This window comes from Abramis brama (genome assembly GCF_963993115.1).
Source record: "Abramis brama genome assembly, chromosome: 19".
Taxonomy (NCBI): domain Eukaryota; kingdom Metazoa; phylum Chordata; class Actinopteri; order Cypriniformes; family Leuciscidae; genus Abramis; species Abramis brama.
Window position 1 is genome coordinate 22,138,141 of NC_139981.1, and position 26,662 is coordinate 22,164,802.

General features: G+C 37.8%; 1 protein-coding gene across 2 annotated transcripts in view; it reads left to right on the forward strand.

Annotated features, from left to right (window-relative positions):
• LOC311069234 (uncharacterized protein) overlaps positions 1 to 26,396 on the forward strand; it is a 161,753-nt gene extending 135,357 nt beyond the window's left edge. For both annotated transcript variants that reach the window (XM_084092249.1, XM_084092250.1), the window contains 12 exons: positions 3,323 to 3,349; positions 5,564 to 5,617; positions 6,394 to 6,438; positions 7,310 to 7,354; positions 7,467 to 7,529; positions 9,859 to 9,894; positions 14,899 to 14,943; positions 15,405 to 15,557; positions 20,197 to 20,263; positions 21,169 to 21,312; positions 24,419 to 24,496; positions 26,143 to 26,396. In XM_084092249.1, the coding sequence (XP_083948375.1) occupies positions 3,323 to 3,349; positions 5,564 to 5,617; positions 6,394 to 6,438; positions 7,310 to 7,354; positions 7,467 to 7,529; positions 9,859 to 9,894; positions 14,899 to 14,943; positions 15,405 to 15,557; positions 20,197 to 20,263; positions 21,169 to 21,312; positions 24,419 to 24,496; positions 26,143 to 26,255 (870 nt within the window). In that variant the 3' untranslated portion in view covers positions 26,256 to 26,396. The remainder of the gene's footprint in view (positions 1 to 3,322; positions 3,350 to 5,563; positions 5,618 to 6,393; positions 6,439 to 7,309; positions 7,355 to 7,466; positions 7,530 to 9,858; positions 9,895 to 14,898; positions 14,944 to 15,404; positions 15,558 to 20,196; positions 20,264 to 21,168; positions 21,313 to 24,418; positions 24,497 to 26,142) is intronic.
• Positions 26,397 to 26,662: the final 266 nt, after the last annotated feature.

A 26,662-nucleotide genomic window follows, 5' to 3' on the forward strand; every position in this document is an offset into this window, starting at 1 on the left:
CCGTAGTGGAATCATCCGATTAGCTTATCAACACAGCGACACGCACACTTATCTACTCTGTATGTAATGTGTCCTTCCTTTCCATGAAGAACAAGAGTGTATTCCCTCCTGGGCCATCTTTACCAGACCGCCCAGAACTCTGAAAAATGCGAAACCCTTATCAGCAGGTCTGAAAGAGGACACTCTCCAATCTCCCTCCTCTCTGAGAGATACACGAGGAGCTGCTTACAAGTCCCCCGGAGTGCTTTGTTTCAGGTTTATCCTCAGCTGAACCTGTTCCAAGTGGGACGTGGCTCCTCTTGTTGACGTGCCGCAGCGCACTGAGACAAAGATCACTTAAACTTCATTTGAACTTCATTTGAACAATCAAGAAGCTTGTGGTTGGGGAAAAGAATGATGCAGATATGACAGCATGCAGAGTCATGATTTATTCGCTCACTGGGGTGCTAAAGGGTAAAATCTATCTATCTATCTATCTATCCATCCTCCATCCCCTACCTACCTCTCTCTGGTATTAAGATGCGTTTTGGTCGAACGGATCACAAGTGGACGCTAAATACAAGTGTAAACAGGATCTAAAACGTTTTGAGATTGTCCACTTTCGACTACTTCCAGAGGCAGCTGAAAACGCATTAGACTGGATTGCTTTCGTGGTGTAGACGCTCATGTGATCTAATGTGTTCGAACAGCCACAAAATACCGCCTTCTCTCCGCATATTGACTTAAAGCCGCAGTCACACTACACTTTGAGAATGTAACACTGTAACAGTCGTGATATGACGTCATGCTCTGCAGCGTCTTTTTTGTAAACATGAATTCAACATATAACAAATAGTAATACACTCAATATGTAAAAAAAATATACAATCTACTCGACTTTACTGCAAATATATCTGTGGCGAGCAGGACGAGGCCGAGGGCCGTGAGAGATACGAGACCGGTGCGTCGCGCAGGTGTCGCTCTTCAGTAATCACGCCACCGGCCTCGTGCCGCCCTCTCACGGCCCTCGGCCTCGTCCTGCTCGCCACAATATCGTTCTTTTAATTCAGTCAAGAGGTCACGTCATGACGTATCGATCTTTGACTGGTCAGAGTTTGACCTGGTCAGGTCAGAGTTCACCAAACTTCAACCTTGTGTTTCCGGTCTGACGCATTCGCATGCATATGAATGGAAGACAATGGAACGAAAAGTGTAGTGTGACCGACCGCCCCTTAAGGCCGGTGACACACTGGATGCGTGGCGTAAGCGTCTCAGCTGCGTGGCGTGTCCGTTTTTATTTCGGCTCCCATGTTAACAGGTTAGAGTTTGCACACTGCCTGCGTGACATGCGCGTCTCAGGCGCGGCTCGAGCCGCGCGGAAAACGCGTGCATGCTAGAAATAGAACCGACGCCTATTTTTCACCCGACACGCAAGCGTCTTGGAAGCGTTTCCATGCAAAATTGAATAGGAAAAGATGTTTCTGTCATTTTGACACGAATACCTATAAATACATGTCATTATGATGTTTGAAAGTGTCTAGGGTTTGACATAAATGCAAATATAAATGTAATTTAAAAAAATATTATCGATTTTCAAATACTGTCTGTCAATACAGAACGAAATATTCTATAGCCTATTTTGACGTCAACACTGCCGACGTTGTCTTTGCTGCTATATATTTATGTTTAACATGAAGTATAGGCCTTCCACAACTCTCTCCCCATATGTCGAATATATCACCAATGAGGCTTATCATATGTCACCTAGCAGCAGCAGCGCCGCGTCAGACACGCTTCTGGTGTGCAAAGACATGGAAAACGCCTCGCAGCTGACACGCAACAGAAACGCCACGCTCACGCCACGCAGCCAATGTGTCACCGGCCTAACCCGTAAACATGGGAAGTGCGCTAGCCAGACGGGATTTAAACTTTGATTTAAAGTTTGGTATGAAGACAAAAACGCACCAAGCACAATGTTCTCTCACCATTCCTGGTTTCTAACTGGGATCTAGCGTTCGGCGTGATCTTGCGGCTTTCAGACCTGAATCGAAAGCTGCTGCTCTCCCTGTGTTTTTCTGTCGTCTCCGGTCACATTCATATGTAAACCGCGTGAGCTTATTTCATCCGTTAGATCAAAAGATTTGAAAATCCCAGCAAACAAGCCCATGCATTTACCCACCCGTAGACCCATCCCCTCGAAGAAATCAGGACAGAAGTGGTCGAAAGTGGACAAAAGAGACAGGCGCTTTTAAAATACCAGGTGCAATTAAATGCACTTTCATTTTACAAACTGAGATGAAAGAACACTTCCCATGACATTTCCCAGAATGCCTTAAAGTCCCCATGTGGTGAAAATCAAGCTTTTGATGTTGTTTATATGTCTTTTTTATATGCTTTAAGACAAACCATGTATAAATTCATAAGTCAACACAATTGTATTTTCTCCTTAAAAACTCCTTAAAAGGAGTATTTTCTCCTTAAAACTGCTGTGAAACGAAGACAGTCTCAAAAACACGGTTTGAAATCGCTGGTGTTTCTGACATCGCAAACTACCTTGTAACCTATCACGTCAACGTGTGATCGTCAACGAGTGAGTGGAGCCGTGGGCTAATTTGCATATTCATAGAACCGCGTATACTAAATGAGGCAAGGGTGTAGAGTTACATTCAAGCTATTTTAAGGCATGAAGTATTTTTTCAAGGAAAAAACGTTTAAATATGTCATTTTGGTGATCAAAGATAAGGTTTAAAGGATAAAATTATTGACTACAGTGGGACTTTAACATCATTATTATTAATAGATTCAAATCATGTAAAATATTCATCTGATAACATTGTAGTGGCCATTTTGTGGTGCGGTGGCTATTTTGGCTGTTTAACTTAGAAATATTTCCAATCTGTTGGGTAAAAATGTATTCTACATAGAAATGGTCATATCTGGTTAAAAAAAAAAAAAATTTGTTTAGTCACAAACTTCATAACATTCCTTTCTTGTGTGACTATTTCATTTAAATTACAATCTACTAAATTCTACTTCCTGTCATGCCAGTGAAACATTCCTATGATACGTTGCTAGTACAGTTCAAGTTCACAGTCATGAAATCCAAAAGCTTCGATTCTTAAATTCGGGATCATGCTCAGTCTTGTTATAGGCAGCTCGCTAGGTTTTGGAACAGAGTTCTGTCAACATAATTCCCTCGTGGGTCTTTTGTCTGAGTGTGTTACTGTATGACAGCATATCTAAGCAGATGTCATCCAGCTAATTACACAGATTGGATTAATTGATAGCACACAGAGAAATAAGGTCAGTTTCATGGGCTAATTCTGTGCCTTTTCTCTTCCAGGGGCCCAAAGGAGATGAAGGAAGGATGGTGAGTGTTGCTTCACTGTGATTTGTATTAAATGGTCCTCGTCCTTGTGGTCCTTCTATGCCAGTGGATTGAGAGAAACAGGCCTGGCCAGCGCTCGTTTTCTGGCTGGTCTCCATTAATCACAGTTTCTGGCTCAGAAGTAGCCCGAGAGCAGCCGAGCACAACAGTTTAGTCACACAGCATTCTCAACAACAATAGGAGTGATCAGGAATGCCGCCTAAATCAAATTGTCGCCGCATATTCCTCTGCCTTTGGGGGATTTTGTAACCGCTGTACATGCGCACACACCCCCCCAACAAAAGCACATGCACATAAGCGACGGACCCCTACAATAGCAGCAATTCAGCTCCGACAGGCAAAAAGCTGGCACTTCCTGTTCTCACGGGTGCAATTTTTTTTTTTTTTTGTCTTTTTTTTTTTACGAAACGATTTTTCAGCGCCATGCTAATTTGACATTTGAATAAATGCTCCCAGCAGTCTCCAGCACTGTGCTAGAATTACACCCATCTGTCTCCAGTCGATCCTCTTTTTTGGTTCCATGTAGCTCTGTTATACATGGCAATCTACACGCGCGACAATTACTGTCGCAATCCGTTAACATGGCGCCCGCTGCTGCCCGTCAACGGCTGAGGCATGAGACGAACATAATGTACGACACTAGAGCGCAGATTCTTCAGCGCTCCGTGAAGGGGTTCGGTGTGGGGTAGCAGCCAATCACTTGGGGTTGAATTACGAGCTGCTCTGTTCACGGCGAACTACGTGTGATTTATTAACGTGGCAGGCTAAATGAAAATGGAAGGGGGAAAGTAAATGCTTTGTCAGGATGGTAATGCGACAGAATTAGAGTTAACGCAACGCTCTTGTCAGGACGAAGATAAATATGTGGTTTTTAATTGAAATAATCAGTGACATGCTGGAAAAATGGCGTTTGGTGTTTGTTGGGTCGCTAAAATAAATGACGCACATGTCCCCCAACCAGTTTGGTAGCTAAACCGTTGTGATCTGTTCCATCAGTCGAAATACACTAGAAATACATTTTGAGTTTTATTTGACTCCAAAACGTTGCTGTGATACAACCATTTAAGATTATTTCTTCAACTTTTCAGGCACTTTTATGTCCCAGGGGTTGATTTTTATTATGTATATGTTTAATTCTTTTACATTATATTTATGAAGGTAACATTAAAATTGACTTGGAAACTTTGCACTATGCTTTCATCACTTTCCAAATGACATTTATGTGCAGATTTGGTTGTTTTACCTTGTCTCTGAGCCAGAATATCCAATATCTCTAGACCATCCATCATATTTTTACATTCTGAAACCATTATAATGTTAAGAGTAAAACCATTCCTATACACACACACAAACAAACACACACTGTGTAAATGTGTGTAATTACATTAAATAATACAAAACATTTCATTACCTAAAAGTAATTGGTAACACTTTATAATAAGGTTCATTATTTTACTATTTTAGTTCATCTTTGTTAATGTTAATTAATAAAAATACAGCTGTTCATTGTTTGTTCATGTTAGTTCACAGTACATACAACCTTTGATTTCAATAATGTATTAGTAAATGTTGAAATTAATATGAACTAAGATTAATAAATGCTGTAGAAGTATTGTTAATTCTTAGTTCATGTTAACTAAGGTAGTTAACTAATGTTAACTAATTAACCTTATTATAAGTGTTACCAAGTAATTATTAATTTTGTTCAAAATTGTCCCAAAATGTTCACCCCAATCCAGCTGTAATTTGGTCAAATTATCCAAAATTATCCAATTATCCCAAAAGTGTAGCTTTTAAATTAGCTTTAGTAAAAACAAAAGAGCCTGCCATTTTATTCCAAGCTATAATGCTATTAAACGCAATACAGAATTTGAGAAGTGACACAGTGGTGAACATTTTCTTTACTGTATTAAAAGTACATCGGGCCAAAAGTAGTCCAGTAAAAGTTAGCACAATTTTTTTTTAAACTAACATGATTCAAAATCACTATTTGTGCATTTCTCTGCAAACTCATTCTGACTTCTGACCCAAAATGATAGCATTTTTCTGCTACTCATAACTAGCTTGTTAGTTTTCATAAAAATTGTAGTGGAGTTAGTTGCATTGGCGCTTTTACTTATTCACTCCCCAACTCTGACACACACACACAGACTTTCACGCATGAAGGTGAGCTGGAATGTGTTTCTTTTATTCCAGGGTGAGCCGGGACTGATGGGATTACCTGGACTAGAGGGGCTGCCAGGTGCTAAGGTAAGCCCGTTTGAATGAACCGTGTCACTGGACGCTCTCTCACACTTTCCGAGCATCCCAGATTACACAGAGCTTCCAACAGCTCAACCAGACGTTCCACTCTGTACCCTCACAATTTGACATGACATTGCAGTTTCTGTGTGTGTGTGTGTGTGTGTGTGTGTGTGTGTGTGTGTGTGTGTGTGTGTGTGTGTGTGTGTGTGTTTGACTGACAGAGAGATGAGGAAAGCGGCTAGACATAATTGATTCAAACACTGTTAGTATTCTAATTTCACCGCAGTGCTTAGTCAAAGCACTCGGGAATTCAGGAGAAAGACCATGAATACGAGAATACTAGAGAGGGTTGAAATAATAGGCTTCATTAAATGGAGCCCACAGAACTGTCCAACCGACGGTTTCCTCCTGCACGTATCAGAGCGCTGGTGCATGGAGACTCTTTTTCGAGACAGCTTCCTCCTTTAAGCGGCATCAAACTCGCCCACTCTTCCCAGAAAAGGACTTGTCAAGATGTAGTCACAGCATTTTGCGTGCTCGCCGACTCCACAACTGCCACGAGGCTGCCTGATCTCAAGCTGTTTATTTGCATGCTGTGCCCCAAAACTTAAAAGCAGCTCATTAATTCCTAAAGTCAGCAGTGCGCATATGGAGGAAAGATACTTGTCAAGCACAGTTGGTATTGAGAACAGAATGGAAAGCAATCATTGTGTTCTGCGACATGTTCTAAGGCGTTTTTGCATTGAAGATTCAACTTACATGAGTATTCTGTGTGTTGTAAGGGTGATCCTGGGCTTCCTGGTCCTACTGGTCCTACTGGTCCTGCTGTAAGTCTTTCTGTTGTCATGTTTCTGCTTTCAGATGTCACTAATACACATTAAACTGTATATTGTTTAGGCAATAAAGGTAGTAAATAAATAAATATAGTCACAATTTTCACAATATCAGTGGCACAAATTTTCATGAAAACCCTATTTATTTTACAGATTTATTAAGTGCTGTTTAATGCATATTCTAATTCAATACACACACACACACACACACACACACACACACACACACACACACACACACACAAATAGCTTGAGATCAACATACATTATCAAGCTAACTTTAATAAAAGCTAAAAATAGTAAATATTTAAATAAAATGTATTAAGTAAAATATAAATATATTGGCCAATGATGAATACCGTGCATGTTTTCCATATTTTTACATTTATATAACCTTTACATTGCTTTTACCTTTGTTTGATTCTTAAAAATACATGTAACCATTAGCAAATCTCATTATAAATATTACATTTCCATTCTGTACATTTACTAACCCTAACTTTACTTGAAGAATTTAAGTACATTTTTTTTTTTTGGTATTTATTATTATTATTATTTATTAAAACACAATAGTATATATCTTTTATCAGCCATAACATGAAAGTTATTATCAACTTATGAGTATTGGTGCAACCCTATACTTTATGCTAGAAGATATACTCACTGACAAGAGTCGCAGATTTTCAGTTGTAATGTATCTTACATTGAAGCTATAACGTTTAGTGGTCCGTCACATGTATGTTCATATCGCGTGTGAATTTTTTGATAAAATCAGTGCGGGTGGCAGCTGTGTCCCCAGCCTGCAGGTGGTTTAAACGGACACCAGGTTTGAGGTCTAACTCTTTCTCTCCTTGTTCCCGTGAAGGGAAAGCCAGGTCCGCGTGGTGAGACAGGGATCCCTGGAGAGCCGGTGAGATTTGCTTTGTTGCTTGTTAGCTGCTGTCAATCGTATGGCAGGTTTTGGCAGCAGGATGATGCGAGACTGATGATGTCCCATTTTCCCTCTTTGTCTTTCCACACAGGGAGAACGAGGGCCTCTTGGAGAGACTGGCTTCCCTGGACCCGAAGGGCCTCCTGGAGCCCCTGTAATCAATCTTAACATTCACTACACATGTAATCTGTGATGTGTACTAATGCACACCTGCCTGTACAGCTGAGGTTTTCAAACATCTTTATGATAGGGCGCCCAAATATCATAATCCCCTTATTAGGGACCCGCATCCTAAAATATAAAGGCATCTGTATATTTTCAGATTTATTTAATTTTATAATATATATGTATTTATAAGGACACTGCGTCACGTAATGTATATAAGGTTACGTAATGATATAAGTTTGCAATTTTAAAAGTAGCTGCAGTTCTGAAAAATAAATTGTTGCAATTGTGAGATTTTCAAATAGATATGAGAAATAAAATCTTAATGATTGAGAAATATATGTAATTATGAAAAGTTACAATTGTGAGAAAGTCACACATAACTATTTAAATAACCTGAAGAGAAATGAATAGAATACAACTATATGCAATGTTTTATCAAACCCTTTTTGTGGCCCCCCGGGTTCCCTGGATCTACCTGCAATCTACCGTTTATGCTGAACCTGGCTGTGATCTACTGTCTATAACATTGAGTTCTCATTAGTTTCTGTCCTCTGTTCTCAGCTCTGTGATCTTATAACAGACTGATCCATCATTTGATCCAGCCTTGAATTGCAGACCAGATTTAATTAACTGATTAGTGTGCTGATTGATTCACAGTTTGACTCGCTGTGGATTCACAGTTCAGACACAAACATTCTGTTGGGGTTTATTTTTCCTCAGTCCTTGATTTCCGCTCACCGGCCTGTGGTTTAATGCAGAGTCTAGGCTGTTTTTAATTAAAGATCCCAGAATGCTGAGACTAAACATTGTAAACAAGCATCAGAGATATTAATATGCAACTGGATATATGCAGGTTTTGATTGGCTGAATTACTATGATTTCTAATATAGTGTGATAGAGCGGCATGCACCAGAGCTCCGTGTTAGGTTCTTCTCTATAAACCACAGCAACTCTTTTCAGCTGTAATATCTCACTTCATAGCACAGAGTAATCTCTTCATATACTTCTCAGCTCTGTGGTGTTAAACCAGGCTGATTTGTGCTGTGGTAATGAGTGCAGTCACTGGCGTAAACATTTGATTGGCTATCTCAGTGAAGAGACATCGGTCTCATATAATTGCTTTGTTATTCGCACAGCCATAATGCCTTCAGCACCTCCGCTGTATACACAGAATTCCCCTGAGGAATTCCTGTTTCTTCCACGGGACGTTTAACGATTTATTCCTAGTTTATCCAGCTCAGTTCCTAATTGTTCGCACTTAACCTTAGTGGAACGGTGTTTGCTAAGCTAACTACAGATACAATCTAGACTACATCAAAGTTGACATGTTGGATCCAAGAAGTATTTGGATACTTTAGATGCAATTAAAAAATAATGCATGAATGACATTGCATTAGATGATACAAAATATCAAAGCAAGTGACTTTTATTTTTTTCTAAATGAAACAGGACAAAACTTTTTTTCACCCTTTTTTTCCACCTCCACTAATGAATCAATCACAATATGACCAGGAATTTTGATTTCATATTGACATCTGATTTCTATAGAATTACTTTTCCTGAATAAATTTTAGCTCTTAATGTGTTTATCATCACATAGTATAAATGAGTGAGTAAAGTTAATTGTGACTTTCTCACAATTGCAGCGTTATCATAATTGCGTCTATTTTTCAACTCTTTCTATTAAATTTCTCATTTGTAACTGAATACCTCAGAATTGCAACTTTATTTTTTAAATTTGCAACTGTTTTTAGAATTTCAACTTTTTCAGAATTTCTATTTTTTCAGTCAACTTCTATGTGACTATTTTAAAATCATACAATTATAGTAACTTTTCTTTTTTCTTTTTTTTTTAAATCCCTTCCGTGAAAATCATGAAAGTGCTTTCTAATATCATCCTAAAACATTTGTGCTTATTGTAACATCTAATTACCTATGGAAATGATAAACAATGCAAAGTTGCTTTTATTGCAACAGTTTTATTTTAGTATCATTGAGATACTATTATAGTTTTTATTCATATTTTGAATGTGTTTTGTACAGTATATATCTAAGGTTTTTATAAATTTTTATTTCATTTTTACTTTATTTTAGTATACCAAGTTCAACTAAATGAAAATGAGAAGTGTTGGCTTTGCAACTAGCTGAAATAAAATAATAATAAAAAAACATTATTTTATTTTATTTCAGTTAACATTTATTTTATTTCAAGCAACACCAAAATAAATTGTTTTCATGGTTTTAGTTTTAGATTCAGTTAACTACAATAACCTTGGACTGCAAAGATTGATGGGAATGTTCTGTGTCCTCCGCAGGGAAGGCCGGGAAAAGATGGAATTCCAGGCTATGAGGTATGTAAGTGTACAGTATATGCTTTTGAGAGAGCTTTGGCTTCAGCTGTATAATGTTAGTAGAAAATTAATGCTTTTACTTTAATGCGTGCAGCATCTAATAACTTGTGCCTTAATATTTTGCCAGCGAGTTAGAATAGTGGCTGACAAAGGCTCGGTTCTGTGCTGGTCTATGTTTATCTCTGTCTCATTCGATTTCTTTCTTTCCCAAGCAAATAAAAGCCCAACACCAGTCATTAGTCTTGTAAAGTTTTCAATAATAAGACCGCTTACTCACTGCTAATGCACTCCAGTGTGGATAAAATCCTGCCCATGAGCCATTAAATCATGAATAATGCATGCGATCACTAATTAAATGTCCCCTACAAACAGGGTTTGTAGTTTCAAAAGCCTTGTCACGTCAAAATAAAAAAAAGTTGTGTTCTCTGATGCCTTGTCACAACAGAACGCATGTCTAAGGCAGAACTGTGTGACAAATCGCACTTCTGCACTTTACAGCAGCAAGCAGACACATCAGAGAGCCGCCAACACACAAACGCACATATATAGACGTCTCCATCAAAGACTGACAAATGCGGTAAATACAGCATACATCTGCAGATCTTAATGAGGTGAGCGAGAAAGAGTTGAGGATGAGTCAGGAGTCAGTTTGCTCAGCGGCCATCTTGCTAACATTCATGGGCAGCTATTTTCTATAGAGTGCAACAGTGACCGCCCACTTTTTCAGTGGTGTTGGAAGTTTTTTTTTTTCATTCATTTCTCCCATAGGGATTTAAAAAAAATCTGTTAAAGCGTTATAAGCCATGAACCAAGCCAATCAGCTACGAGGTGAATCATAACCTTACAAACTTTAATTTGAAGCAAAAAATATTTGAAAATCGACAAGACTGTGTACTTAACGGCTTTAGTGAGGGAAAGAACTACAATCCCATGAAGCATTGCAAACAGCTAAATCAAATTAAAAACGATGTAGAAATATAAAACTACTCATTTACAAATGTTGGTTATATATATATATATATATATATATATATATATATATATATCAACATAAATATTTAAAGTTTATTGCAAAATATGCTTATATATTAAAATATTGAAATATTTTGAGAGTGTATGGAGACTTGATTATGTAGTTCGCAGTGCTTCATGGGATGGGTGAGGCTAAAGAGATCTTTTTGCTCATTTAGTTTGTTTCAGTTCTCTGATTGGTGTAATTTTCTGTACAGCATCATGGGTAATGTAGTTTTTCATCATGAATTCCGATGTTAAACAATTATTTTAAAACTAATTTGAAATAATGTTGGCTGACGGCTTTAACAGGAGCAAATACTATCAGGGCTTGACATTAACACCCGCCAACCCGCCAAATGCGGGTGGATTTTGCTCGTGGCGGGTAGCACAGTCACTCCAACTAGCCACTTTGGCGGGTTGAATAATTGTAGTCTTAATACAATTCAGTATTAAGGAAAACTCATTTTCTCGAGAATATTGAAGCCATTTTTTTTAAACGCAGTGCAGCTGCACAGCACACACAGATGAGCGGCGAGCACGGTCATTGGCTGTGCTGCGGCCACTGCATGAACCTATGACGGGGCAGCTCAGACGCGTAGTCCAATCAGGGCAACTCGCGCCCTGACACGTCAGAGATGGGCGTGGCCAGAGGCTATAAATTGAGCCCATCGTATGTCAAGTTTCTTTAGGTTAAATCGACTGAAGCGATCCTTGACCAAAGCACAAGCACGGCTAGTTACGCAATACTTGTTCCCTCATCTCAGGGAACCGAGGTTACGTTAGTAACTGAGACGTTCCCTTTCGAGAGGTCTCTCCTATTGCGTAAGTAGCTTACGCTATGGGAACCCCCTTCAAAACGCCGTGCGTGCTTAACTTCGCTTTAGTAAAAGCCTGAGGCAAGATGCCTGAAGCTTAAGAGTAAATGGTCGGTTTTATTTAAAAAAAGGAGCTTTACACACAACCTTATCAGAGCTAATGATAATGACCTGTATTGTTATACATTTATGTAGTCTTGATTTGGGTGTGTACAGTGGTTTTACATTTAAAAGGGTTGTAAATCTAGTTCAAGTAAATTTTAGCACGCCATAGTCAACTTTTATCAGGTAATTTCACAACAACAAAAATGTGGCTAGTAAAAATGCTGTGTGGCTAGTAGCCACATAGGCTAGTGAGCAAAAAAGTTAATGTCAAGCCCCGAATACTATCAATTAACAACCTTGTAGCTCACAGTAAGGCTGTCTTTAAATGTTTATAAGTTATCGTTAAAAATCTATTTCCCTATGGAGAAAATGAGAATTTACTTCTGGAACCCGACTGTTGCACTCTATAGGCTGTAAGGGTCTAGCGGTGCATCTGAAATCACCCTCCGTCTGAGTAGGTACTGCATTTGAATTTGAACTTACTTTGCGATCATTAAAAAAGTATGTTCTATATAGTATGAATGTGTGTATTATGAATGTAATGCGGACGTACTACATCCGCTATGCTGTCATTATCACATGACCTACCAGCATTAGTTACGTCGCTTCACACTCATTTATAAATCCTCTCCTGTGGCCTCATGGTATAGTAACGTGTACTGTACATCGAAAGCACACTTCAGTAGAAGGTCATCCGGGGACTTTTCGCCTACTTTTTTGTCGAATACTATGAATTCTGACATAGGCCTACTACTCTGTTCGCATACTGTTTTTCGCATGCTGTATAGTAAGGAAGAATTAAATTCTGTATTCGATTTTGGATGCAGGTCTAGCTGGTTAGCATGTTCAAGTTAGCCCCTGCTGGTTGATTCCGTAACTACAACATCTTGCAGTAATAATATTTATTTAAATTTTTAGTTTACGTTTTAGTAATTTTATGTGCTTTTGTCAGTTTTATTAGTTTTTGTTTTTGCTTTTTATATTTCTATTTAGCTTTAGGTAACACTTTATTTTACAGTGTCCTTGTTACATATGTTACATGTACTTACCATAGTAATAACAGTAAATTATGCATAATTACATGCAATTAACCCTCAACGAAACCCTAATCCTACCCTAAACCTATAGTAAGTAGTACGTACATGTAGTTAATTAATATTACTCAGTACTTAAATATATAATTACACTGTATCAATGGCACCTTAAAATAAAGTGTAACCAAGCTTTATTTTCCAGTTTTAGTTTTAGTACTTTAGTACTATTTTGTTTCAGTTAGGTGCCAAGGCAGCATTTCTAATTTTTTTAAGTTTAAGTTTTATTGACAATTTTTTAAATATTTTATTTTAGCTTTATATTCCAATTAACCAACATTATTTTTAATAGTTTTAGTTAAAGAGGACCTTTTATGCCTTTTAACATTTGTAACTGTCTTTAGTGTGTAATGTTGCTGTTGGAGCATGAAAAAGGTCTGCAAAGTTACAAAGAACTAAGTCACTCCAAAGGGAGTTATTCTCTATATCAGTAAGCACTGTTTCTGAACTCCCTCGATTGTAGTCTTGAATTTTCTTCTGTGAAAATACCCTTTACAATATTCCTCTTTTAAATAATTTCTGCCCAAGGCATATGCAGCAAAACAACTAAAAACATTTTTTTTTTCAGAAATATGCTTAAAGCTGTTGACCAATCACAGCACACTGGTCCTGCCGACCAATCAGAGCGCATTGAGCTTTTCGGAATTTGACAAAGGGCATACAGTAATAGGTCCCCTTTAACAATAACAACACTGGTCGTCATTCGTGACATCATTTCCTGCATTTCACGTGGATTTAGTGGCAAACTCGAACTGACTCAAAACTGCTTGGGAGCAAAACTGAGCTCCCATGACCAAATATGGTAGAATTTAAACCAAGATTTTCGACAACTGGCCCACCTTTCCCCCCTTTATACCATCTCTGGATGAGTCAAAGGTTCAAACGGGTGCAGATCATCGGGAGGAAGTTCACTGGCCTTATTTTCACTTTCATTCACATCACTGTCTTCTCAAATGGCACGACTGTGTGTTTGGAGGGTGTTGGACCCCTCATTGAGAATTTTCTCTATTCTTTCCCCCGCCCCCCCTCCCTGCTTCGTTCATGGATGGCTGTCTGTCTCTTTCGGTGGTGCAACAGTGCCATCTAGTAGGAAAGGAAGTTTCTCAGTCCTCTCCGTTTCATACTTTTCCATCTCTTTTATGGCAGGGGCTGAGGGAAACACAATTCAGTGGGCACGGTGATGGCTTTAAGCTCTCCTCATCAGGAGCCTGGGAATAGAGAGGAGGAGAGAGAGTGTTAGACATTGATGGGGGTGTGGATGAAAGCAGATGGTTGTGGATGCTTTCACAAAGTGCCGCCCGCTTTAGAAACGCAGGCTAGATTGCATTTCTTTTTTGCTCGGCTGCTGTAATCCAGCAGGAGAATTTGATACAGAGATGTTCCCTGAGGAGCCAGTGGGAGCCGTGATGCGAGAGAGGAGCAGAGATAGATGGGTAAGCAAGGGGAGAGTGGTTTTGGAGTACAATGAGAGGTATTTCTCAACATAGCCCTCTCAGAAGAGATGGAGAGAGAGAGAGAGAGAGAGAGAGAGAGAGAGGAATAAGAGAATGAGAGATCCAGAGGTTCACAGTTTGGAGAGAAAATGGTCATTTGTAAATCCACCGAGCTCTTTCACTCTACTTTCGACTGAATAGCTGGAAAAGTTGGGCCATTAAAGCAGCCAAATAATTTCATTCCGCTAATGCAGTTTGGGAGCAGTCTATGAAAAATAGTGCGGTTTAGCTGTCTATATGTATGAGGGTTTACTTTGGGGACCAAAAAAAAGTGCCTAGACGTTTATTAAATCTGACAGAATCACCTTTGGAGACTTTCTCAGATGGAAAACAAAATTGAGAAGCTAATTTTGTGTATGTATAATGCGTGTGTGTGTTGGTGTGTATGTATGCACTGTATGTAAAATGCAAAATTAACCATCAGATTATTTTTATGTCCTGTGACACCTTTTCCCCCTGAATTTTTCTCACTTTACATTTTCACAGGGAGCCACAGGCAGACCTGGAGACAGAGGCACTAAAGGAGAACGGGTACGATTTTCATATTTTGTTTTGATGGATCACATACAATATAAAAGTTTATCAGTGTGATCATTTGTGTGCCAGAATCCATTTTTATGTGTCAGAATACACCTGTTCAATGATGTTTTCAACTTCTGAATATATATTATGTTTTTTAAAACTTTTTGTTACCCAAGTCAAAATCACTGTAGTGTAACTAGGAATCCATATCCAATGTGACAAGAAAACCATAAAACATAAAATATCACAAAAAAGAAAACATATCACTTATCAAAGTAAACACATTTAAAATGTATACCTCTATTAATGACTAAAAATCTCTAAGCTGCATGTAGATCCCCTTATTTTCATCATGCATTGAATGTAATACAGCCAAAGTCTATTATCAGTTAAGGTGAAGGAAGCTCCCAATAGCCAGCTTGTGTTCTTTGTGTTGTGATGTTATTTATATTCTGGCTGTGGTTTTGCAGGGAGATCAGGGGATTTCAGGAGAGAGAGGAGTCCAGGGAGAAAGAGGGAAACCTGGAGACAGAGGGCCCATTGGTCCTCAGGGGCCGCCTGGTGAGAAAGGAGAACCAGGCTCACCTGGATCCTCAACAACACCGGGGACCGTCAATCTGTTGGTATGCACAATATCCCACTGTTACAAGCCATAGGGACAGAATGTAGTATTTGTGAAATCAAAGTTTTAAAACACTTTCCATTTTGAAAGACTTCACTACACTTATGGAAAGTGAACTCTGCTAATGCTGAGATATTTACACTACTATTCAAAGGTTTGGGGTCAGTAAGATTTTATTTATTTTTTTAGTGGGAAAATAAACTGGTTGTAAATTTGGTTATATTAAATATGTATTTTTATCTTATTTTACCCATAATTATGATAGTTGATTTGTAAATCTCGCATCTCACGCACTTTACACCTGTGAACAGCCGCATAAAGACACACCTGCTTTGGATTGGAATCGTAAGATGGTTAAATACCCTTTTAAGTACACTTCACACCGCGCTTACGGTTGAATGGAACCATATACCCTTAAATAAGGCACTATTTGAGGGAAAGCCATTTGAAGTGGTGTCTGAAACCATAGTGGACGTACAGAGTGCCCTTCCGGCGCACTCACTGTCCGAATTCACTCACTTGCTTTCATTCACTCCCTCAAGTGAACTCTATTAGTGGAGTAATGTAGGGAATAGTGAATGAGGGAGTATGGGGGAGATTTCGGACACAACCATTCAAAATTGGCAATGTATTGTATATTTGCCAGCAAATGTAACATTTTAACTGCATATATAGTATATTTTAATTTAATTTCAAAAAGTTTTGGAAATATTTGTTGATTTTGTTATTATTTACATTGGTATTTTAAAATGAATATTTACTGGCAAGTTATGCTTTCTTAATATTAACAGTTTCACACATTATAAAAAATCATGATGAAAATGTGTGTATCAAATATGATAGAGCAGGTATTTGAAGTATATATTTTTTTAATAATCATTTACATTTTTACATTAAAATTTAAATTATAAAAAAAAAGTATATATTTGTATTAATTTTATTTATTTTTAGAACATATTTTGTTGAAGGTTTCAATAGGGTGGTTAAAAAGAAATAATAATTTAAATTTGTTCCTATTATTTCATATATTCGTGTGTCAGGCTTTTGCAAGGTTAAGGAATTCACATCAGCAGAGATTTACAGCAATAAAGCAACAGCTAATCATTGGTTTGTGATGCGACTTGACATTGAAGCAATCTGAAGTCACATCAGTGGTACTCTACATGAGAATACAATTTGACTCAAGACAAGTACATCCCATTTGAAATCATATTTTCAGAAGCTGTGGTCAAATAAACTTTAGGGCCTTCAGCAGCACGAACACCCACTACAATCAACTGTGCTGCTACTCCATAACCTCCAGCAATAAACCCTGTCAGTGACTGCACACTCTTCTAGAGGTGGAGCACATCTTTGACCTCAGTGAAGATCCGGTTGCTGGCTTTTCTCCCAATCTGCACCAGCCTCTTGGCCCCCATCCCGAATCCATAACCGCGGGGTCACCCCACGCTGTTCAGAGGGCAACCGTCATTGATTGCTTTGTTGTGCGTAACACACGCGTGAACACTCCAGAATAAATAATTAGTAGCTCTGCATAACAATAATTACCCACACACGTTCACGAACCCATTAGCCTCTGAAAAGCGCAGGATGCAGCAAATAGCCACCCGCTGCGATGCCTATATCCAACACTCAGACCCAATCAAACAAACTCACGGGAGGGAATCTTTAGGAGTGTATAGTGTGTGTGTGGCGGGGGTGGAAGGATATACTGTAGTAGCAATAGGAGCTCTTCTCAACTCTATCTCTGTAAACCACACACACACAGAGCAACAAACATTAATGTTCGTTGAAGGAGAGCTGTTGTTATGGCAAGGTTGTGAGGGTTTTAAAGGAAAAGTTCTGTTATTATTATTTATCCAATCCTCATGTTGTTCCAAATCTTGCTTTTTTATATAATGAAAATGAATGAGAACAAGAGCTGTAAAGCTTAAAAAAAGACACAAAAGCAATAAAACTGGCAAAAGAAAGAGTGCTGAACTTGTACGCTATTATTAAAAAGTTTATGGTCAGTAAGATATATATTTTTAAAGAAATTAATACTTTTATTCAGAAAAAAACCCTTATCAAAAAGTGACTAAAGACATTTATAATGTTACAAAAGATTTATATTTCAAATAAATGCTGTGCTTTTGAAATTTCGGTAGCACTTTACAATAAGGTCTCATTTGTTAACATTAGTTAATAAATTAACTAACATGGCCTAACAGTGAGCAATACATTTGTTACAGTATTTATTAGTCTTTGTTAATGTTAGTTAATAAAAATACAGCTGTTTAATCAAATGTGAAATTAATAGAATTGAATCGAATGTGAATCAAATGTTTCAACGTTGATAATCATATGAACATTTCTTGAGCAGCAAATTAGAATTTAGAAACTTATAACAATTAGATATCAGAATGATTTCTGAAGGATCATGTGACACTGAAGACTGGAGTAATGATACTTTGCCATCACAGGAATGAATTACATTTTAGTGTATTAAGATAGAAAATAGTTAATTTACAACATTGCTCTTTTTGCTGTAGTTATGATCAAATAAATGCAAGCTTAGTGAGCATAAGAGACTTATTTCAAAAACATAGAAAAATCTTACCAACCCCAAATGTCTGTGAGGAACACAATACATTTTTGAGTCATGAATTGTTTTGTGATCTGAATAAACTGAATTTCTGAAAAGAGTTTTCTTTTTCTTCATGAATCAAACATCACAACTTCCTCTTGAAATCCTTTGAGCGTGCCAAGACGAGCAGTGCGGATATAAAGTTTTCTTTTTTTTCCGTGAATAAAACCTTTGATAATGTTTGCAAAAAGAAAATTCACCAGAACCCTCTCAAAGCAATCATTAATACTTTTTTTCCAAGTTCAAATGCATGAAATCAATGATCTAATCTTTTTTTTTTTTTTTTATGTTTAGTGCTTTATTACTACCAACCTTGTAAAATTGCCCTTCCTTGACACTGTCTGCAAATACTTTCTTGTGGAAGTCAAGAAAAATACTAGCTTTTATGTGTGCCTGGACTTTTTATGATACTTTGGTAGCATCTGTTCTTTTCTATGCTGTGGTATGTTGGGGTAGTGGGATTTCTGAGAGGGATAAAATAAGACTCCTCAAAATGATTAGGAAAGCTTGTTCAGTACTGAGGTGCTCTCTGCCCTCTGTGGATGTAATTGGGAAAGAAAGGCTGGTAAGTTGTCTTCCATCATGAATCCTAAATCTCACCCCCTCCATGAAACTGGCTCATTTAGCAATAGACTTTTATCCATGTTGCTCAAAAGAGAGATTGTGGGCCCTATTTTAACGATCTAAGTGCATGGTCTAAAGTGCACGGCGCAAGTGCACTTAGTTTGACGATGGGAAAAATGGTCGGTGCACCCGGCGGATGGTCTAAAAGGGATATCCCTATTCTCTTAATGAGTAATGCATGTGTTATGGGCGTAACGTGCAATAAACCAATCAGAGTTTCTTTTCCCATTCCCTTTAAAAGCCAGTTGCGTTCGCGCCATGGCGAATTAGTATTTACATGGCGGAATTTGCAAGCGGAAAGCTTCAGAGGACCATCTACGGGACAAGCCGGATTCCACCATATCTTTATGTAGCTACACAGTAATAATCTTTTACAATGTAATCCTTTTATTTTTAATATTTGGCATGTTTGTGTGCTGCTGCGCATCCCTGTGTGTGTAATAAGCAGTGTACGCGTGTTGTGGACCCGCCTATAGGCACATATTACTAATGCGCTCTTTAAATAAAGAATAAAAAATACTGCGCCATTGACTTTAGACCAGGTTTCAGTTGTTTAAAGGCGCAGTCTATTTCAGTTGCCTCAAAATAGCAACGCGCCAACAATGCGCCTGAACACACCTTTCAGACCAGCTCGTTTTCAAATGGGCGCAAATGCATTTGCTTTTCAAACAACATGGCGCAGGACGTGAAAATGAAAATTGCGTCGGGCTGAAACTAGCAAAAAACACTTGCGTCGCGCCTGGCGCCGCATTGCGGGTGAATGATAAGGCCCATGGAAACTGTTTAATCAAAGTTGATCATGATTTGTTGTGTACTGTGCTGTTGTGTCAAACATGTGTTTGGTTGGTGTAAATGTTTTTGTTTATCTTTATGTATTTAACTTGTAGTACGTGTTGCTGCCGTGACATGAGTCATATCAAATCAAATGTTGAAGCCCTGACACAAGTCATGTTAAAGGGTAAAGGGTTTTTTGACTGATCGCTGAGATTTTCAACAGCCTGAAAGTGCATTAGCGTTCAGCTTGTGCTCGCGCAGCCCGAGGCGCTGAGTGTCGCAGGGGCCTCTGAGCGTTTGACTGAACGGCCTTGAACTGGGAAAGGTATGTTTTTGATTAGATGGAAGAGTTTTTTTTCCCTACGAGATTTTATTCAAAATTCAGGCCTTCTCCCGTGTAGAGCAGTGATCATGAATGGTGGGATGCTTTGAGGAGAGATGGTGATTACGCCATTATGTGTCATCCATCCCTTCGCCTCTGAGAACATTTCTCAGCATGAATAAAACATGAATCACTGCCATTTTGAAGGTGCACTTTTTAATCTGCAAATCATGTTGTGCTGATGTTTGTTTTCCCTCTGTGTCTTCTTTTTTCCACTTTCATTTCTGTTTTCAGGGAGATAGAGCTGCCTTGGAGGAAATTAAAACATTCATCCGAAATGAAGTATTGCGTGTATTTGAAGGTACATCATCTGCCACCACTGAGGTGTTTTCACCAGTAGATGAGGGTTTCGGTTCTTTTCATGTATGTTTGTGACAAAACTTTGTTAAGACATTTAAAAGGCACTTGTCAACATTAACAGTACTGCAAATGAGCTTTTTAGCAGATGGGCTTCAGAAACGAGAACAGTTAAGATAAAGTGGAGTGACTTTTAATGCATTACCAGCTTGTGTTTTAATGTCAGCTACTACAGAACTTCGACCTTAGACTTAAACTAATGTTTCTTGAGCAGCAAATCAGCATATTAGAATGATTTCTGAAGGATCATGTGATAACGAAGACTGAAGTAATGATGCTGAAAATTCAGCTTTGCCATCACAGGAATAAATTGCATTTGAAAATATATTTTTTTAATAGTTTTAATAGTTTTTAATAGTAATAATATTTCACAATATCACTGTTTTTTATGGAAGACATTTTCTGAAATCATTTAATTTGTGTTGTCACATATTTTGCGTACAGTTTTCTGTAATGAAATGGTTAATCTGGTTTTAGTTTTCATTTTTATCATTAAATTGATTTATTTAATTTTGGCAGAAAATGCCTTCCATAGTTTTTACTGTATTTTTGATCAAATAAATGCAGACTTGGTGAGCATAAAAGACATTAAGAGTACTGAAAAAAATTATTATAATTTTTTTATTCCATATTGTTTATTCCATTTATTTTATTATTATTTTTTATTTAATTTTTTAATTAATTTTTTCTTTTTATTATATTTATTACATTTTTTATTTGATTTGAGAAACACTTTGACATTTTGTTAGCTGACAACTCTCTTCCATGACTTTAAGATATATGATGTATAATATAATATAATATAATTTTATATAATATAATATGGAATCTTAATTCTGCTTTTTTCAGAGAAGTTTTCAGACAGTTACTCTTCGCTGCAGAAGACACCAGCAGCTATATTAGCCGCACAGGCTCGACAAGGCCCTCCGGGGCCACCGGGTAATGATGGCTCCCCAGGACCCCCCGGAGAGCCAGGACCTCCAGGCTCCCAAGGTAGGAGCCAAAACCCAAAAGACTAAACATATTATGGACCTCTTTACGCTGCTCCTACGATGATCTTGGCTCACACAAAAACACAGATGCGCAAGACCATGTTTTATTTATATGACTCATCCGTTTCCCCAGTATTAAGCTAAGTTTTTTTGCTTGCTTCTCAAGGATTCCAGGTTTTTTCTCTCTCTATCTCTCTCTTGGTGTAAAAGTGTGTGTTTATGTTTATGTATTGTATTTGGATTTACTGTGTCGGCTGCTCCTCAGATGATTGATTGAGTTACGATGAACTGAGCGGGTCGAGGTCATGTTGCTGTTTTGGCCAAGTCAAGCTTTGAACCTCAAGTTTTGATAAAAAAAGCTGAGGAGTAAAAAAAAAGGAGTCAGCGTCTATTATTTGAGCCAACACTATCTAGCTCAGAAGACTAGAAAATGAGCAAGACGTCCTTCCTACACGCCATGCAAAAAAAAAAAAAGGCCGTTGATTGGAATATTATGCATGAGGGCTTCACAAGAATCTTTCCGGCTACGTCAGAGAAGAAAGAAGGCAGATAGCTGCATGACAAAGTGGCTTATGGTGCCGAGAGCCCTGCGGGACATATGAAGACGGATGAAGAACCGGCCCAGAATAGGTGAATGTAATATCGCCTTGGACAGACTTGTGAGAGCAAGAAAGATAAAGAGAAGTGAGTGGATGGAAAAAAAGCCACGCAATATCTCACTTTGTTGGATTAAACTCCGCAAAAAAAAAAACGAAGGGAAGTGAGGAAAATAAGCAATTCTGAACATTCATCAAACACTGGCAACTAATGTCATTCTCCTCTAGGGTTTCTCATTAATAATGACTTGCAGTTTGGTTCTGTCCCGATCCTGTCTGAGTTCCTATGGACCCTTAACCATTAGGACATGATGCTTTTCAAGATATTAAACTATATGGTGTACATTTGAACTTCTAATAATTGATGTACATGCAAAGAAAATGCATACTTTGGGCTGTGCTGAGTGCGTATACACATCTGTGAGGATTGTATTATTTATATATAGATTGTGTTGATGCATTTACATGAGCGGAGGAAGCTCTGAAATGCTAATTTCTATCACTTTAATATGTATTTGTGTTGTGTGGCACATTTAACTGTGGATTGTGCTTTTGGAGAATGGCACAAGGAAAACAGGGATTTAAACCCTGGTAAATCTTTTTTTTTTTTTTTTTTTTTTGTTGTTGACGTCCACCTCAGTGTGGCTTGACAATGTTTGCGGGTAATATTTCCTCATTATTCCTCGTCATCCTCCGCTGGAGTCTGTCCTCCTTTCGAATCCTCAATTTGGCCACTTTTTTTTTTTCATGTGATATGCTCAAATATATCACTATGAAGACAAATATCTCTGCAATCTTGGATGCTTTACACGTCCGAGTCACATTAATTCCACTCAGGGGCAGTTTTCTCGCTAGTTAAACTAAATGAGAATCTGCAACATTAGTACGTCTTAGGTGTTGCTCAAGAACGCCTCCAAATGCTGGTGTTGAATTGAAATGCTTATGCTTTTTTATGTCATTTTTGTGCCTTTTTTGGATGCCGTTTAACTTTTACTTATTTGTATTTATTTCAAATATATTCTTAAAATGCATATTGTTTCTTAAAATGCACATGAACCACATATATATGGTTCATGCGATTTGAGAGTCATATAACATCATAACCTCTAAAACTACTTATGCAACTGTTTTACAAAGCTCAAGTGTAATCAGCCATGCTTTTGTATAACAGATTTTTTTGGGATAACAATTTTTAATCCCTTTGTAACATTTTTTTTTTTTTTTTTTTTCATTTAAAGGGTGATGAAAACCTCTAACTTGGTTTCATTAAAATGTATCTAATTGATATTTTACGCTGTATTTCCCTGCATGCCAAGAACATACCCGATTATACTTAATGCTGAGTGAGCAGTTATTATGTGAATAATGTACCAGGATTTTTGATAATCTCAATGCAACATATTTTTTTTAAACTGACTGGTGGTTTATATGAGCAAATTTCATGGAAATACAATGCCATTTAATGTTGAATTAAATGTAAAGACATTTCTATAATGTTTTCGTTCTCATTTGTATATCTCCACAAGGTTTAGACTTTTTTCTTTCTGAGTATGAAAAATGATTTTAAATGTAAGATCTTAGCAGGGCAAGTACTGTATTGCAGCTACCCCTGCCTTATATTTGTGCAGTATGAACTCCCTCCTCGAGCAGGAGTTTGTATTGCAGTTGTTGTGAGGAAGCCATGATGTGATGCCACAGGTAGAGTCATGTCCTTCATTGGAATGCCATTGCATTGGATGAATGCATCTGAAGGTGTCGACACACTTTAGTTAGTTAGTTAGCTAGTTAGTGTGTTTGCTTGTGTAAATTAGTACCGGTCACACTGACGATTACTGCATTATTTGGCATCTCTTGGGTATTTTCTTTATTAACACCTACTGTGTTTCTCTTTCTGGCTTGGCGGCCCTAAAGGAAACGCATTACTATTGCATGTGTGTTTTGACTGGAGGCAGTTTTCTGCATGCTATTAGAAGATGATCTTATGAATGGTTTCTTACTGAGTGTGTGAAAACAAAACTAAAAGATCAGCATCAGCTAATGCGTTTTTGTTTGTTTGTTTCGCCTGCCCGCTGTGTGTGACATGCCGAACCAGCACTGTCAGCGTTTGCGGTGCTCTTTAAATACTTTGAAAGCGTGTTTCTGATAGATGGATTTGTCATTACTCTTGAAGGGCTTAGAAAACTGTATGAGACTAGTTGTGTAATACAACAAATTTGGACAGGGTTTTATGTACCGTTTCCGGCTGTTTCCAACTAACTTTTAAGGATGCACTTCTGTGGAAATGTAAAGTCTGAGATTATCTGAATCTAGAGCAGAATTGTTTGGATGTTATGTCTCAGCTAAACTAAGATCCGTCAATGCTTTTTCAAAGATGGTAAAGATGGAATACAGTGAAAAGGATTATAATAAAATCATCACATGACCATTACTCACCCCTGTTTAGATATATAAAGACTAAATCTATGTATTCTACATCTGACATTGGGGTTTTTGTGTGTTTTACCCCTGCAGGGTATCGAGGGCAGAAAGGAGAACGAGGTCAAATGGGTTTGGGAATTCCAGGAGCTCCAGGCCCAACTGGCCCACCAGGTACAAAAATTACTTACAATTAAAGGTACAAGGTACCAGGTACAATTAAATTACTTTTTTTTTTTTACAGAAATAAAAAATATTGTTCAGCAAGAACACATTAAGTTGATCAAAAATGATAGTAAAAATATATAATATTATAAAAATAATGATTTCTATTTCAAAACTGTAAAAAAATTCTAACCTCCCCAACTCACAATTTTCTGGTCACATCTAAATTTTTCAATTGGCCCAAGTGAAATTCTGTAAATTATAAAATTAAATTTACAGAATTTCACTTGGACCAATTGAAAAATTTAGATGTGACCAGTCACTAGAAAATATTGAGTTGGGGAGGTTAGAAATTTTTTACAGTTCTTTTCAGCTTTCTATTCATCAAAAAATCCAGAAAAAACATGCATCACAATTTCCACAAAAATATGAATGACCTGTAATAAGAAATGTTTCTTGAGCAGTAAATCAGCATATTAGAATGATTACTGAAGGATCATGTGACATTGAAGACTAGAGTAATGATGCTGAAAATTCAGCTTTGCATCACAGGAATAAATTACATTTTAAAATATATTTAAATAGAAAACAGCTATTTAAAATAGGAATAATATTTCACAATATTACTGTTTTTACTGTATTTTTGAACCAATAAATGCAGCCTTGATGAGCAAAAGAGACATTCAAAAACATTCCTTTCAAAAACATAAAAAACAATCTTCCTGACCCCACACTTTTGAAGTGTAAGAGTGTATTTCAGCTCTAGACATTTCAGAATGTTTTTTTTCCAATAGGCTTCCATAAGAGCATTAGCTTAAACACGCTTTAATCTTTGTTTTTACAAAATGAGGGATAAATTGAATAATTTTCTTTGGTAATTGACCGCATGCCTCAGATACTGCAAATGGACCTTACAATGTATTTAACCCAGAATATTCCTTAAATGCATGAGCCGTGACGCTACTTAATGAGTAGAGATAATTAAAAAAAACAAATGATCTTGTTTTTGGTTATCACTTTTAAGAGTGAGAGGTACATTATCTCTTACGTAACAGCATGTGTTTTTTGAGTTGTGAGGATGGACGAGCTGGATCAAACTCTGTCATGTAGAACAATAGAAACGTTGCTTTGTGTTTTTGCTGGGGTCAAGAAAGGCCCTCGTTGCTTGAAAAATACATTTCCCTGACGGCCGTACTTTACACTTTTAACACTCTTGACATCTGCAACACCCAGATAGCAGCAATTGTTTAAATTGGTGCTTTAATGTTTAACTTTTTAAAAGCTCGGGCAGATAATGGCTCTAAGCTAAACTAATGACTATGGCATTCTTTAATGAACGGCTCTTTTATCGAGGTACAAAGAGCTCACTGATTGTTCTTCAAGTGAAAAAATACAAAGGAGACTTCTAACTGTGGCTTCTTTATAATTACACGGCACACCGTTATCATTGTGTGCTGTGTTTTCCCTCTTCCCCCCTTCCTCCGCTGTTAAAGGGTAACAAGCCCATGAAAATAACTTTTATTGTGTTTATATTGTGAAATATTCTGTTGTGACCACTCTATGGTAAATCAACAACACTCCAGCAACATAGCGATGGATTTCACACAGGCATTTTCTAGTTTCTAGCAAACTACCTGTTCTTGATTTGTCTACAGGTTCACCAGGAATGGGATTCCAGGGGCCTTCAGGTCCCCCGGGGCCCCAAGGTCCACAGGGAAGATGTAACCCCAGTGACTGCTTCCATCCTCACGCCAGACGGGATGGGTAGAATCCGACGCATCCTCATCAAACCTTATAAGATCCTGGAAACCACTGAACCAGCTCATCTACATAAGCTTCAAATCCTATTAAAAACAAATGTAGGATCCCTGCTGGAGGAGAAGACTCGAGCAAACTTCACCCCCATAGAGCAGCCATTGACTGGTGATGTCATTTCATTTCATCATTTATCTCCGTTTCATTTCCTATATTTGTGACCAACGCATTTACTCATTTCCCATGTTTTGTCGGTATGGTGTGAGAATTCAAGTCCCGTCGTTACACTAATTGCAATGGACAGGTTTATCTGAGGCGGCGAATGCAGGTGAAATGAGAATTTTACGTGCGTTCGCTTATTTTCTTCAGGCTGATGTGAAAGTGTAGTTTTAATTAAATTGTGATGGCGCTATGCAATCT